Source organism: Aythya ferina (genome assembly GCF_964211825.1).
Source record: "Aythya ferina genome assembly, chromosome: 22".
Taxonomy (NCBI): Eukaryota; Metazoa; Chordata; class Aves; order Anseriformes; family Anatidae; genus Aythya; species Aythya ferina.
Window position 1 is genome coordinate 319,908 of NC_140320.1, and position 15,751 is coordinate 335,658.

General features: G+C 51.1%; 2 protein-coding genes across 5 annotated transcripts; one reads left to right on the forward strand and one right to left on the reverse strand.

The window, feature by feature from the left end:
• Positions 1–5,131: 5,131 nt before the first annotated feature.
• PUS3 (pseudouridine synthase 3) lies at positions 5,132–15,666 on the forward strand. Of its 4 annotated transcripts, none has more exons than XM_084495565.1 (6): positions 5,132–6,070; positions 7,433–7,503; positions 12,469–12,906; positions 14,070–14,638; positions 15,036–15,226; positions 15,344–15,666. In XM_084495565.1, the coding sequence occupies exons 3-6, from the start codon at positions 12,520–12,522 to the stop codon at positions 15,595–15,597; spliced, it is 1,401 nt and encodes a 466-aa protein (XP_084351691.1). In that variant the 5' UTR covers positions 5,132–6,070; positions 7,433–7,503; positions 12,469–12,519; the 3' UTR covers positions 15,598–15,666. The 4 variants fall into 4 exon arrangements, with proteins under 4 accessions (XP_084351691.1, XP_084351692.1, XP_084351693.1 ...); XM_084495567.1 differs by lacking the exons at positions 5,132–6,070; positions 7,433–7,503 and adding an exon at positions 9,738–9,881 and having other exon boundaries at positions 14,070–14,130; positions 14,209–14,638; XM_084495566.1 differs by lacking the exon at positions 5,132–6,070 and having other exon boundaries at positions 7,425–7,503.
• Positions 10,229–12,874, reverse strand: HYLS1 (HYLS1 centriolar and ciliogenesis associated). Its single transcript, XM_084495569.1, has 2 exons — positions 12,742–12,874; positions 10,229–11,453 (listed from the first exon to the last, which is right to left on the reverse strand). Exon 2 carries the CDS (start codon positions 11,427–11,429, stop codon positions 10,617–10,619), a length of 813 nt encoding a protein of 270 aa, XP_084351695.1. The 5' UTR covers positions 11,430–11,453; positions 12,742–12,874; the 3' UTR covers positions 10,229–10,616.
• Positions 15,667–15,751: the final 85 nt, after the last annotated feature.

Sequence of the window (15,751 nt, forward strand, 5' to 3'; positions counted from 1 at the left end):
TGGAGAAGGCCCACAATTTCCCTAGTCATCCTTTTATCACCGATGTGCCTACAGAACTCTTTGGTTTTGCCTTTTTGCCTTTGATGTCCCTGGCCAAATTTAATTTTAACCAGGCTTTGGCTTTCCTAACCTGATCCCTGGCTGCTCAGACAGCTTCTCTATATTCTTTCCAGGCTATTTGTCCTTGCTTCCACCCTTTGTAGGCCTCATTTTTCTGCTTGAGTTTGGACAGAAGTTCCTTGTTCATCCATGCAGGTCTCCTGGCATTTTTTGCCTGATTTCCTCTTTGTTGGGATGCATCACTCCTGAGGATGGAGGAAATGATCCTTGAATATTAACCGTTCTTGAGCTCCTCTTCCCTTCAGGGCTTTGTCCTGTGGTACTCTACCAAGCAGATCCCTGAAGAAGGCAAAATGTGCTCTCCCAAAATCCACTGTTGTGAGCTTGCTGTGCTCCCTTCTCACTGCCCTCTGAGTACAAAACTTCACCATTTCATGGTGACTACAATCAAGCCTACCCTTAAGCTTCACATTCCCCACTAGCCCCTCCTTGGTGGCGAGAATGAGGTCCAGCATAGCACCTCTGCTCTTTGGCTCCTCTATCCCTGTGAGAAGGAACCTCCTGGATTGCCTGTGCCCTGCTCCAACAGATAGCGGTGCAGTTGAAGTCCCCAAGAGAACCAAGACTTCTGAACGTGATACTGCTTTTGTCTGTCTCTAGAGGGCAATGCTGCCTCCTCATCTCCCCTCCCACAGGGCTTGGCCAGACAAATGTACTGACAGGCCTTTTATTTACAAGTGATGAGCCCTTTTATACCCTTTTCTATCTATTCCGCCTGTTTGTTCTTCCAGTTCCCCCTTCTCTCTGCACACTCCTCATGTTTTTTTCTGAGCTCTGCAGTTTCTGCACCCTCCCAGTTTAGGGCCCCTGGGTTCATATCAGTTGGAAGGTTCATCTCTCTTGGAAGTGGTGCCTGCAGCCTGTTAGCCTGTCCATTAGTATGACTGAGAGGTCTGTTTCTTGTCATTGTCTTCCAACTTAGAAGTTCTCCATCAGATAACCTTGCTTGAATAAATATTCCTACATTCTCACATAAATTAGCATGACTGACTAAATTTTGTTCCCAGCACTGCATCCCTTTCTTCCCCTTGTTGCTGTGGCAAATGATCCTTGACCAGGTACCCTTAAAGGAGTAGACACTCTCCTACATACCCTTATGACATGGTTATGGCTGGGACAGAGTTAATTTTCTTTGTAGAGGCTCACACAGTGCTGTGTTTTGGATTTAGGATGAGAATGCTGCTGCTAACACACCAACATTCCAGTTGTTGCGCAGCCATGCTCACACAGAGCCAAGGACTTTTCAGCTTCTCATGCTGCCCTACCAGCGAGGAGGCTGAGGGTGCACAAGAAGCTGGGAGGGGACAGAGGCGGGACAGCTGACCCCAACCGGCCAAAAGGATGTGCCATACCATATGGTATCATGCTCAGCAATGAAGGCTGGGGTAAATAAGGAAGAAGGGTAGGACATTCGGAGTGGTGGCATTTGTCTTCCCAATAAACTATTATGTATGATAAGCCCTTACCTGCCTGCCAATGGGGAGTAGTGAATGAATTCCTGGTTTTGTTTTGCTTGCATGTACAACTTTTGCTTTACATAGTAAACCGTTTTTGTCTCAACTCATGAATTCTTGCACTTTTACCTTTCCAATTCTCTCTCCCATCCTGTCTTCTTAAGTTGAAGAAAACAAGAAACCTTGAAGAAAGCAGGTAATACCTAGTCAGACAGACTCTGTAGTTCTTCTGACTATTCTGATAGAATAGTAGAACCAAATTTGAAATATATTACTATATTTAGTTAGATAGAAGGGAGACTAGAAACTTTGTATGTCTGATGCTACTTTACTCACTAATTAGTCAACCTTATCTGTAAGACCATAGAGAATTGTATCCCAGGATGGGGGAGAGGGGTCAAGATAACCTAGGCCTGGAGGATGTGCCTGTAAAGAATAGGTGAGGAACTCATAGTATACACTTATCTTTGAATTTACACTCCAATTTGAGTCTTAGAGAGTTTCTTTGACGAATTTTTATGGTAACACAGGGAGACAAAGATGATCACCAAGATGATCAAGATGATCAGAGGGTGGGAGCACCTCTACTATGAAGAAAGGCTGAGAGAGAGGGGGATGTTCAGCCTGAAGAAGAGAAGGCTTCAGGGAGACCTTAATGCAGCTTTTCAGTACTTAAAGGGAGCTTATAAAATATGGAGAGTGACTCCATCTCGGGTAGATTTTGACTCAGGCAGATAGGACAAAGGGGAATGGTTTTAAACTAAAAGAGGGGAGATTTAGATTAGAGGTTAGGATGAAATTCTTCACTCAGAGGGTGGTAAGACACTGGAACAGGTTGTTCAGAGAAGTTGTTGATGCCCCATCCCTAGAAGTGCTCAAGGCCAGGCTGGATGGGGCTTTGAGCAACCTGGTCTACTGGGAGGTATCCCTGCCAATGGCAGGTGGGTTGGAACTGGATGGCCTTTAAAGGTCCCTTCCAATACAGACTATTCTATGATTCTGTCATATTTTAACAGCATTTTGAAAATGTATTCATCAAATTATTAACGGACTTAATAACAAACATATTAACAAGCTCATTAAAAAACACATAGACAGTAGCAAACATATACACAAACATTTAAAAACATATTAACAAATATTAAAAAGAGAGAATGTCACTCCCCATTCACCTACAACACCCAGACATCCAGCTCTTCTCCAGGAGTCCAGATTCCTCCTCCTGGGGGCTGCCTGAACACCTGGGTCCTCCCTATTGTTCCTAGATGTAGGTCACACAGCAAAGAGTACTCACAAAAGCACACAATGTTTGAGGTTGGAGTGGACCTCTGGAGGTCCTTCTGAGCTCCAGGAGGGCCACCCAGAGTGGGTTGCCCAGGACCATGTCCAGACAGCTTTTGAAGATCACCGAGAAGGGAGACTCCAGAATCTCTTTGGGCAACCTCTTCCAGTTCTTAGTCAATTGCACAGTACAGAAGTGCTTCTTGATACTCAGGCAGAACCTCTCATGTTCCAATGTGCCCATTGCCTCTTGTCCTGGCACTAGGCACCACTGAAAAGAGCCTGGCTTTGTCCTCTTTGCACTGTCCCATCAGGTATTTCTATATGTTGTCGAGATCCACCCCTGAGCCTCCTATTCTCCAGACTGATCAATAGCAGCTCTCTGAACATTTCCTCACATACAAGATGCTTCATCATCTCTATGGCCCTTTGCTGGACTCAGCAATACAATGTTCTTGTACCCAGGTTCTGGTGGCTGGATGGAGAACCAGACAGGAAAAACACTAATTGGATGATCAGGATGAAAGAGTATTGGTGAATGGGTTGTTCCCTAGCTGGAAAGCATTGACAAATGGGGCACCCAAGGGAGACAACTCTCACCACCTTTGTAGATGACACCAAAAAGGGATACGCTTCATGGGAACCAAGTCAGGTGGAAGGATTGGCCTGACAGAAACCTGATAAAAATCAGCAAAAATGAACTCCAGGTCTGGTACTTGGGCCTAACCGAAGTGGTGTGATAGGTTCTGGGGACAGCCTGTCGTGGCACAGCTCTGTGGAATAGGTCTTGGAGCAGAAGGCAAGATATGACTGAGCAGTGTGTTCAGGTGTCACGTAGTGTAAGCATGGCTCTACAACAACTGAAACATTGGAGTGTTATCAGCATTGTTCTCATCCTAAATCCAAAATGCAGAACCACACCAGCTACTAGTAAGGAAAATAGCTGTGTTTTAGGAAGGAAACTAACTTAGTTAGGAACTCTATTTTAGGAAGGAGATAGGAACTTTATTTTAAGAAGGAAAATAACTCCATCCCAGTCAAAACCAGGACAGCAGCAGTGGCCAATGGCTTCCTGAGCAGTATGTACAGGAGCCTCGTCAAAAGGCCAAAAAGTATACCCCTAGACATCACTCATTAGACCACATTAGACCTCCTTGGTCCTGAGTTTAATCAACATTTTGCTCCCTTTCTCTCCATGTGGGTCTGTAATGTCACTGGAGATCCACAGGGTGGGAGAAATGTCCAAGCTGCAGTCTGTCATGGCTGACCTTTGGTCAGCCTACCCAGCGCCGTGACTCAGGCCACAGCGTGCACAGGAATTCTGTGCTTTGAGGGCACCCCAGAGGTGCCCCTTCTGGATAGGCTGTGCCACCCCGAGTCCTGTCCTTGTCTCTGCAGTGTCAGTGCTGCTGTGCCACCCCAGTGAGCAGCAGCAAAGTGGAGGCCCCACACCTCTATCACCAGCTCACTGCCAGGCCTGTGCTCAGTGTCAGCTTCACCTCCGCTCTGGCCATGGCCATCAACAGCCTCTGCTTCGGCCTCAAGGATGCCCATGGAGGCTGCAGGTGTGAGTGCAGCACCCCCAGACCTCCTGCATCACCTCCGGCCAGTAGGGAGGTGGCCCTGGGGCCTTTTTTTTTTTTTTCCCAGGTGGCCACAGGCTGGTGGCAGACAGGCCTTGGGCCAGGGGTCTCAGGGCCTTGTCCATCCACTTGCTGGGGACAGGAAAAACAGACGTGTGTCGCTTGTCTGAGACATCTGCTTGCCATCCTGTGTCTTTAACCTCAGTGAGCACCTGGGAGTTACTGAAGCTGCTTCTTGTAGGCATCCTGCTCACCTGCCGTGGCATTTATTTATCACAACTAAGTGACAAATCTGCGGGGCTCCGGCGCAGGAGCAGCAGCAACTCCCCGGCACTTATAACGAGTGGTTCTGATTCCGTGTCACTGCGGCTCGGTGCCAGACGAGCCCAACCCCGCGGGACGAGCCCAGCCCCGCAGCCGCAGCCGCGGCCGAGGCAGCTCCGAACGCTCCGCGGGGGCCCGGCGGCCTTCGGGGCAGCGGCCCCGCCGCGAGGCCCCGCCGCCCCCTGGCGGGCCCCGCCGGGCCTCGCAGCCCGCTCGGGGGGCCTGAAACCGGGGCCTGAGGGCCGGGCCCTCCCGCTCGCCCCGCCCCGGCCGCCTCCGCGCACGTCGGGCCCCGGGCGGCTTCTGCGCGGGCGCGGCGGGAGCAGGGGAGGGGCGGCGCCCCCTGGCGGCGGCGCGGGGCGGGGCCTCCTCCCGCCCCTCCCGGCGGTGTCGCCGCCGGTTCGAGCCCCGGGGCCGCCCGCTCGGGGCCGTCCCGCTCGGGCCGGGACAGCGGCCCCCGGCTCCGGCAGCGGCCCGGAGGGGAGCCGGGCCTCGGGCCTCCTCCAGAGAGCTCCGCCGCCGGGCGGGACGAGGGGGCCGAGGCGGGGAGCGGGCGGGCGGCGCTGCGGCTGCGGGCACGGCCAGAGCCGCGTCGTGAGGCGAGCGGCCTCCGGGCGGCCCCCGAGCCCAAAGCGGGGGGATTTCGACCCAAAGCAGCGCAGGGCGAGGCTGGCGGCAGCCGTCGGCCCCTGAGCTCTACGGATCCCCTGTGTTATATATGGAGTGGTAATTCGCGTCGAGAAGATGGTTGATGTTAATAAAGAAGGGGGAGATGTGGGAGTGTGGCCATGGGGGTGGGAAAACCCCATGGTTGATGATAACATCAGACTCTTAACGACGAGACCATCAGGAATGTGAAAGAGTTTAGAGGGAACAAAGAACGGTGATTCAGGAGACCCCATGCAGTCTCCGGTTTCTTGTTCTCCAGCTGTTAAGGCATGGAAGTTTCTGGGTGTTTGCTGCTGTTGTTATATGCAAAGTTGTATGACCAATTAAAAGATGTTTTTGAAAAGGACTGCTGTGGGGTGAAGGGTATAAGAAGGGAGCCTGCCATCAAGATAAAAAAAGGCAACACGATGAAGTTATATCATCAGTAAAGAAGTAGAAAGAAGGAATGAAAAGGAACAGGCTGGCAGAATAGAGACGGACGGGAACAGGCACATTGATCACCTCATGAAGATAGGTTCGGCCAAACTCAGCAAACCACTCGGAGAAGCTCGTACTGAAAGTCGCTGGAATTGGCGCACCGGAGCTGGGAAGAAGCTCAAGCTGAGAGAAGCGGAGCCGCGCACACAACTGCCTCTCACTGTTAAGCAGCTGCACATTATGGGGAATCATACGTCCTTAGGAACAAAGACTGTCCTGGTAACCTTACAGATCATTCTCCTTATTAACAATCGGACAGTTTATGAGCCTGAAATATGGAACCAAATTGAGGTCAAAGTGTGGGACTCTGCTACTAAAAACGACAAGGTTGCGGTGGGATTGCTCGGCACCTGGCGAGCAGTCTCTGAGGCCTTAAAGAGCCCTGTGGGGCCACAGTCAGAAGCATGTGGTTTGCCAGACAGTGAGGGAGCTGCGGGCTCCTTTGCTGATCTGACTGCTACGCCATGGGCCCCTCTGCTGCTGCAGCCATCGAAGGCTTTTGCTGTTATGCCCCCTGCTGACCTGGACGTGCCTTTTGACCCAGGCCCTATTGGCCTTGAAAAGGAGGTGGATATGCTTTTCTTCGATCTGGGAAGAAGGGGATACATAAGGCCTGAAGACTGAGTTGCTTGACAACTTAAAGCAAGACATATTGTTCAAAGGGAATGGAAAATGGAGACTTAAGTCATGGAACTTAAAGGATCGTTTGTTACCTTTTCTGATCGTGAATATGTGTAGGCGTACTCGATTTTAGTAAGTTATGGAACTTAAAGGATTGTTTGTTACCTTTCCTGATTGTACGTATGTATAGGCATGCTTGCGTTTAGTATGTAAAGCAATGTTCTGTATATTTAGAATGTTTGATGTTTGTGTGTGCGTGTTGGTGGAGCGTAGACTCCCTGCACACCCAGCTCTGTTTACTTGCCTTTTATACCTTTTAGAAATATTCCTTTTATAAATATTACAAAATTCAGATTGAGTTGAGACCTCATTTATAACACCCCCAGAGCAGCTCGACCCTGCAAATGAGACAGCTGCATATCAGGGCTACTGGGCCTGCAGGGTGCTGAGGCAGCAGTGTGAGAAACACTCTGTAGCCAGTAACTTAGACTTAGGCGAGGATCTCAGTGAAGTAGTAATTTATGTGCGATTGCAATGGCAGGAGAGCACACCTACTAGTTCCAAAACACAGTTTATATACTTTTTGATGATGACAGGACCCTCCCATTTCCCCACTGAGTGGGTAATCCAGGTTCACAATCTATCTGATGCTTCACAGACAATGCATGGCCTTCAGTTAAATTTCTGATTTCTTTTGACTTTTTTACTGTTTGAAGTGGTAACGTTTCTTCACTTATCCAACTTGACACCGTGATTTTCACCTAATTGTTCTAAGGAATCTGATTGTCTGCATTTTACAAGGTCGCCTGCTAAATTTTCTTATCACTGCAAGCATATCTCAATACCACATTCCTTACCTTTAAACAATGTAACTCTGCAAAACCAACATTTTTATTCCCACAGCAATGAGAAGCCGCCCAGGTTTCAGCACAAGCAGGAGGTGATGGGGCTTCCACCACTGCCATGCCACCCTGGTAAGCAGCAGCAGAGTACAAGCGTATCATCTCTGTCACCAGCCCTAGATGCCCATTTCCCAGAGTGTCAGGCTTGCCTCCAGGTGCCCACTCCCAGAATGCTGCACCTGCCCCATCCTATGGAACTTGAAAGGGTGCCTGAGATCCCCACCTCGTGCCTAGGTCTCCCTGAAGCCACAGGGGACACACACACATACCCTTGGTCACCTTCTGTGCCACCAGACCCTCTCTGCAGGCAGCAGGGACCAGGGAACAGACAGAGCCTGGGGTGCAGGGGGCAAGGGGCTCAGCATCCGTGGATGCCCAGCCCTGACAGCCCTGTCCTTGGAGCTACCAAGCCTCTGCCCCGTGATGTTCCCCAGCTGCAGCGACCTTCACAGGGGGAACCCTGGGGTTCCCGAGCCCAGCACCCCTTTGCCAGTGCTCTAGAACTACATCTGCAAGCAAGGTGGGTATGGGGCACTGGAGAAGGGGGAGGACACCTAGGAGACACCAGGGAGATGTCTCACAGGCTGTGTGTCCTTACTCAGAGCTGGACCAAGTGCACAGCACTCCTGTGACAGGCAGAGGTGAGTGGGGGTGGATTTTGGCAGGGGGCAGCTCTTGGGCCAGGGAGCTCAGGGCCTTGTCCCTTTGCAAAGGGTAGGAGGGACAGGAGCACAGTGGCAATGCCAGAGTCCCCTTGGCTGAGGTAAAATCCAGCTTTTTTTCATTTTCTACCCCAAAATGAGCTTTCCACTAGCAAAAACCCTGTGCAGAGGGTGGGTGGCACCAAGGCAGGTGGGTGTCCCTCCTCTCCTGTGCCTTTGCCCTCCCCAGCATCCTTGTCTTCCCCAACTAATGTTGTCCCCAGGTTCCTCACACCTCCTGAGCACTCTCATCCTTCTCCACCATCTTCAGCCCTCCCAGCTGTCTTTGTCCTCAGGCTCCTCCACCTTCCTTAACACCCTCATCCTTAGTAACTGTCCTTGGCCATTTCAAACCTTCTCATCCCTCCTGAGCATCACTGTCTGTCCTGACCATCCTTATCCCCACCCAAACACCCTCATCCCCTCAACTTGCTGCCCACTTCACTATCAGCTGCTGGCAGCTATGTGCAGTGCTTAGACAGAAATTAATGAGCATCCTCTGTCTCCCCCAATGTGCTGTGTCACTGTCTCCACACTGCTTCTTCTCTCCCCCTGCAGGGTGACAGGGAGCTGGGTGGCAATGGTGGCTATTGCCACAGTCCCCTGTCATCCAGTGGCACCCCAAGGACATCAGGAACCCCTATGCCATGCTGCACCAGAGCAGGGTGGAGTGGTACTGTAGTGGCACAGCTGGGTGACAACAGCACATCTGGGTGGCAATGACGTGGAAGGATTGAAGGACAGTTGGATCACAGAAGCACAGCTGGATTGCAGTGACATGGCTGGACTGCAATGTCACTGCTGGATCAGTGCCATAGCTGGATCACGGTTGGATGTCTGTTAAAATGGCATAGATAGGCAATTGCAAATGCACAGCTGGATTGCACCAGCACATCTGGGTTGTAACAGCACATCTGGATCATGGGAGCATTGGTGTAATGCAAGTGCATGGCTGGAATGGGATGGCACAGCTGGATCACAGCCACACATCTGGGTTGCAATAACACAGGTGGACTGCAATGCCGCAGCCAGCTTGTGGTGGCGCAGCTTGGGTTGTGGTGCCCTGACCAGGTACACCATGCCACAGAAGGGTTGTGGTCCGAGTAAGGGTCAGGTGGCAACGTCCTCACTTTGGGGTTCGTGGCCATGGAGCCATCAGCCTCACAGCGAGCCCTAAGTCATGCCTCAGCTGTGCGTGTGCCCCTGGTTGGCCCCAGCCCTTGTCTCAGCTCAGTGCAGAGTGAAAATGTAATCAAAATGGAAAGTCAGGTTGGTTTGTAGATCTTCATGTGTCCTTTGCAGAATGGGAAGGTTGGGCAGCTGCTGAGGTGTATGCCACCCTTTTGGTGAATAATGAAAGGGCTGGGATGAATTAGGGTAAATAAAACCCTTTTGGGGACAGAGCCAGCTCTGCCTCGTTCTGGAATACCAGACGGTCCTGCACCAGGAAAAAAGGCCAACAAAGAGGGAAAAAAAAAAGGGGGGGGGGGGGGGGAGAGAGCGGGATGGGGAGAAGAAATGCAAAGGACTTTCCAGACCTGGGCTGGACTTTAACCGGGTTGGGATTTCTGGGTTTTAAGTTCAGCCCGGTGTCAGCCCCGCCCCCGGGAGGGAGCTGTATGAATATTCCATTCTCGTGAACATTCACGGGGCGGGCGGGGCGGTTAACCCCGGGCGGGCGCTTCCGGGTCAGCGGCACCGGCACCGGCACCGGCACCGGTACCGATACCGATAGCGGCAGCAGTGCAGGTAGGGGCGGCCCTAGGGTGGGTGCGGGCGAGGGCCCTGGGGGCAGCGGGCAGCGCCGGGAGGAGGCAGCCGCGGCCCAGCCGCCGAGGAGCGCGGGCTCGGCCTTGCTCTTGGTGTCTCCGCTCCGAAATCGGCGGGCGCGAGCGCGCGGAGCGGAACGGCGCGGGAGAGGGTCTGAACGCACGCCCTAGAGATCGTTGTTAAAATGAGGTTAAAAAAAAAAAAGTGGGGGGAGCTTAGAGTTTGGCTGTGCAAGGGTAAGCCTGGGATGATACTCGCTCACTGTGAGCTTTTGGAGAATCCTGCACCACGTGGTCTTTCTAATTAATCCACACAGCTATAACAGATCTTCTCACATGCTTTATTAAAGAAGCATATTGCCAAGACGCCTTAAATAAAACAGCTCACACAGCAACCGATTCAGGGGAACTGCCACAATTCAATGCAAAAATCACAAGCCTCATTTTATTGTTTATTCTCTAGAGCATGAAAATCTTGTAATTTGAATGGGTTTACCCTGTCTGCTTCCTATACTTTCTGATAGTTACTCCACATGAAGCCTTGCATGATGTAATAGAGAAGCAAAGATGTTCATAACCCCATAACCTGAGGAGCTGGGTAAAGTTGTACATCATAAACAACACACTTGTATAAACACAAAGGAGATTTTCAGAGTTGTTGAGGACCTGGAGGAGGAAAAAACATCTGTGAATACAGTGTGGGTGCTGCAGGACTTCAGAAAAAGGTGCTTTTTCGAGGGATGAGGCCGTTGGCCAGGTCCCAGCGCACCTCCCAGCGCAGGGCAGCTCTCTTCTTCTCTGTGGGCACCATGTAGGCATTGGGGACGCAGGTGCGCTGTGGCCTGCTGGGGAGGCCAGGCCGGTCGAGCATCTGCTCCCGAATGCCCCAGCGCAAATCCTTCCGCTGGTCCTCGCCTGGCACATGGAACCTCTCCCACTCTCGCTTGTATTCAAAGTACTTGGCAACCCGATCGGTTTTGCCACGGTTTCGGCCCAGTGCTTCTAACCTTGGTGGAATGAAGGACTTGGGTGGTCCTGCTGTGGCTGTGTACTGAGAGGTGGGAGAGCCCTGGAGGACCCTGAGAAGAAAGGGGGGACCATCCCCAGGGGTCTGTTGGTGACAGTGAGGCTCCAGGGAGGACTCTTCAAGGGAGCTGCTGCTTGTCTCAATTTCTCCCTCAGAAAGGCTGTCTTCTGGGCCAGTGCTCAGCTGACACATTTTCTGTCTCAGGCTCCAGACCTCATCACTGGTGTCCCATGTGCTGATGACTGACTCATCAGAGACCTCAACTCCTCCATCAGGTCTCCGCCTCAGCACCTTCCTCTTCATTGCCAGCCTTCTTGAGTTCCCAGGGGACCACGGTGCAGCAGGGGGCTCTGCAAATGCAGGAAGGGCTGGCTTCAGCCCCGTGGCCACAGTGTAGGGGTCACAGCGGGGGGGTACTCTCCAGCTCTCACTGCTGCCATGCTGCTCCTCATAGCTCAGAGTGGCCCATCTATACCTTTCTGCTCCCTGTGTGTTCTCCATGGTTTCTGCTGGGCTGGCTGGATCCTGCAAAAATAAACTTGCAGTTTATGTCTTGCAGTGCATCCAAGTTGGATGAAGACATGTAAAAAGGGGCTCTGAGAAAGAGTCTCTGACTCTTGGCCACCCTGAAGCTTCTCAAGTTTATGGGTGTCAATCTAGGCTCCAGTTACACAGAGGAGTCCCTAACTATATACAAGTCTACTGCAAACTATGGCACTGCATATGAAGTATCAGTGTGAGACTGGATAAAAACACAGGGCAGATTCACTTTGCTCTGTGGCTGTAAGCCTTGTCAGAGGTATTAATGATTCTCCCTTTATGCAAACCACTATGTTCTTTCAAAAACACCATACCTAGTCATGATTAAATCTAGGGACATCAAATAAAGGGTGTTTTATTTCCACAGATGAGGAAAAGATGTTCATTTAGATGTTGACCATTACAGCCTAAAGGCAGAGCTCCAGGCTGAGTTGTGGGGGGTCTGGTTGAGGTGAGTCTCAAGACTGGCTGCAAAAGGGACGTGGACACTGTTCACATTTAGTGTGCAGGTTTGGGGCTATCTTTATGCCATTAAACAGGTTTGGAAATGCAAGTTTCAATCGTGTAGCAGCGATACCATTATGAAATGTTAGAGCAGATGGTGCTGCGAGATGACTGGTAGCTGTTAGCAGGCTGTCTGAAGTGTTGATGCTAGCTGAGCACACGGCGAGAACGGGAACTGCTCCGTGACAGCTTTGCACAGGAAATGTGGGAATGTGCTGCTGCCGTGCTGGGCTGCTGGAGCAGAGCTGGTCTGACAGCGGTGGCTGGAGGAAGACGAGTGATTAAAAGTGCCAAAGAGATTTGGAACCTCAAGTAAGATAAAATTGCCCCAGCCAAGCACCTTGACTGTTCCCACATGCTGCTAGGAACACTGAATGATGAAAAAGAGACAAAAGCGTAATTACGTAGATAATTCCTTTACAGAAAGCCTACAGGCACACGTGTAATAAAAACTGCACAAAAAGGCAGAAACACAGATTTTCTCCTTTCTCTGCAGGACCTGAGGAGCTACCAGCTACTGATTAAAACTCCAAGGGACGCACTCACTATGGCAGATGGGAGTGGGGCTACTGATCGAGAGCAGCTCCTGAAGAGGGTGCAGGACTTGGAGGAGGAGGTGAAGCGACTGCAGGAAAAGCTGTTTGAGGGCAAGGAGAGCACTGTGGCAAAAGACACTGTTTCAGCCTCCAGGAAACACAGGAAGCAGCAGCAGCGACCATTTGATTTCAGCGCCTACAGCCGCAGGCACGTGGCACTGAAGATTGCTTACCTCGGCTGGGGGTACCAAGGCTTTGCCAGCCAGGAGAACACCAGCAACACAATTGAAGAGAAGTTGTTCGAAGCCTTGAAGAAGACACGTCTGGTAGATGACAGACAGACCTCCAACTATCACCGCTGTGGGCGGACAGACAAAGGAGTCAGTGCCTTTGGGCAGGTCAGGATGGATTCACAAGCTCCAGTGTGGGGAGCTCGGGATGGAGATTCTATGGGATTAGTGATGAATGGTGATGAGCTTGGTGCTCAGTACATGGCAGTGCAGATTGGATTTGTTTTTAAAGAACTTTTTCAGACACTAATAGATTATTAGTGCTGTTGTTTTCAGGGGAGGATAAAATGCACTTTAGGCTGCCATTTCCTGAGCCAGGGCAGCTATTAGAACAGCTCAGCACTGCCAAAAAGGGGAGATGCCCCTTCTTCCCCACATGAACATTTTGCTCTTCCTGTGCCAATTGCAATGCTTGGCAGACCCCTCTCAGCTGAGTTAACTCACTAACACAGCAAAAATAATAACTGGATGGCTTCCCACAGACTGAGAAAGCTGAATTCCCGTGCAGAAGGGTCTGAGGAGAGCTGCAGCCAGCGGAAGGGAGCGTGGGAGTGGGAGCTGGAGGGAGGGGAGCAGCTGGCCCACATGGTGGCAGGGAGCCATCGGGAAGGCACAGCCTCCGCATGCTGCCATCAGAGCTTTAGGGTGGCTTTGCTTTCCTCCTCTTCCTCCTCCTGCTTGTGCTCTGAGAGCAGATTGTGCTTAGCTTTTGCTTTGCTGGGATGGTTTTAACCTGCACCACTCATCTGCTCTAGGTCACAAAGCAAACCACATGAAATAAAGGCATGGACCACCTTTACATGTGCTGCTTGATGCGCTTACAAACCTGCAAGTGTTAATTCACCTGTTCCCATGCTAGATTTCTCAGCCAGTTGAACTGTTAGTGGGTGCAAGTCATGATCTCCAGTGTGGGGGAGGCGGGAGGAGTTAAAAAAAAAAAAAAAAAAAAAAAAAAAAAAAAGCACATGTGTATCTTGCAGACTGATTAAAACTGAAGCCATTTAGAGACCATGTAGGTCTCTGCTATGTAGGCAGTTTGCAAGTTTCTCTGTTTTATTAAAGGAATCTGTAGCATCTGGTAGGAAGCTCAGTAGAGGCACTTGCAGTTTTACCCACAGGAAGGAGTGGTAAGACAGACCAATTTAAGATACCTTCCTCTGTAGGAGATCCTGAATTTCTACCAAAATGTAAGGCAGAGGTGTAGGAAGATTTGGCTTTACATGCAAAGTACACCCATCCACTACCTAATCCCAGTTTTCCTAATTTTGCAGGTGATTTCCCTGGATCTCCGCTCAAACCTGTCAGAGGGGAAGAAACTAAATGGTTGCAAGGGTAACTCAGAAGGGAAAAACAGTAAATCAGAGGAAGAGCTCTGCTACACCCATATTCTGAACAGGGTGCTCCCACCAGATATCCGCGTGCTGGCCTGGTCCCCTGTGGAGCCTGACTTCAGCGCCCGGTTCAGCTGCCTCAGGAGGACCTACCGCTACTTCTTTCCCTGCGCGGACCTTGACGTGGCCCTCATGCACGCTGCCGCCCAGAGGTATGTGGGGACACATGATTTCCGTAACCTGTGTAAAATGGACGTGGCCAACGGTGTGATCAACTTCCAGAGAACAATTCTCAGCGCCCAGGTGATGTGGGTGGACAGGGGAGCTGAAGCTGGGCTGCAGGACCCTTTTCGACTATGCCAGTTTGAGGTGACAGGACAAGCATTCCTCTACCACCAAGTGCGCTGCATGATGGCCATCCTTTTCCTGATCGGACAGAGGATGGAGAGCCCAGAAATCATTGATGAGCTGCTGGATGTAGAGAAGAACCCCCGAAAACCACAGTACAGGTATGGACAGCTCAGGAAACCTCCTAGGCTGCTTCTCAGAGACCACTGTGTGCGAAGCACTGGTGGCAAAGCCCTCTTCTGCCAGCCTGCAAAGCCATCTTGTACAGGAAGGAAGCAAGCTGCCAGTGGCCTCTCTCTGAGATAGTGTTAAAGATCACCTTTTCTTGTTACTGCTTTACTCAGACAAGTTATTGATGGTTTTAGCCCTAGTTATTTGGTTAAAAAAAATATATATCAAAAAAAGCAGTTTTGTGAGAGGCAGTACTGTTGTTAGCAGAAAGAGCCAGCTGTTGTGCTGTTGCATTAGCCTTGTGATCCTTTTTTATTGCAGGCCCTCTCTAGCATGCCTCCAAACCCTTAGCCATCTGTTTGTAACACTTTCTCTCCTTTTCCCTAGCATGGCTGTGGAGTTTCCCCTGGTCCTGTATGACTGTGAGTTTGAGAACATTCAGTGGATCTATGACCGGGAGGTACAGGAGTTCAATGTTACCCACCTGCAGCAGCTCTGGGCCAGCCACGCAGTCAAAACTCAAGTGCTGCATAACATGTTACAAGGCCTGGATGCTGCTCCTGTGGCTGCAGGGAAAGGTAAAAAGATGGCAGAAATTATATAGGGATAGTATTAACGGGTTTAAAAAATAAATAAACAAGGGGATAATCAAACAGATGTTTGAAAGTACAGCTATTTCTTCACTTACGTTGCAGGACCAGGGGATGTCACTGCTACTGTCCTTTGGGGAGATCTGAAACCTCCAGTGCAAAACCAGGCCAGCAGCTTCATGGAAGGCGTCAAAGCCCGTACATACAAGCCCTTACTGGAGCGGCCCAAGTGTGAGGGGCTGGAGTCCCGCATCCAGCACTGCCTGCGGAGGGGCCGCAGCCAGGCTGCTGAGCGGGCTGCCAAGCGGCTCTGCACCACTGGAGGCCCGGAGCTCGCCTCACCAACCAGTGACTCCTGAAGGGATGTTCGCCTTTTTTCTTTCCGTTTCCTGTTGCGAGTTTGATAAATTTCCGTCAATTTGGGTAAAGTGCTGCTGTGTCGCGGCCTGTGGAGGGGCACGAGCGGGGGGGAAAGGAGTGGGGCGCGGGTTGGCCTCCTCAGAGCAGCCCCCC

Coding starts and splice junctions, on each gene's coding strand:
- HYLS1 (XM_084495569.1), bottom strand. CDS start 11,429: ATGGAGAACACACAGGGAGCAGAAAGGTATAGATGGGCCACTCTGAGC.
- PUS3 (XM_084495565.1), top strand. CDS start 12,520: ATGGCAGATGGGAGTGGGGCTACTGATCGAGAGCAGCTCCTGAAGAGG. Junction 14,639..15,035: donor CCCCGAAAACCACAGTACAG/GTATGGACAGCT, acceptor CCTTTTCCCTAG/CATGGCTGTGGAGTTTCCCC. Junction 15,227..15,343: donor TCCTGTGGCTGCAGGGAAAG/GTAAAAAGATGG, acceptor CTTACGTTGCAG/GACCAGGGGATGTCACTGCT.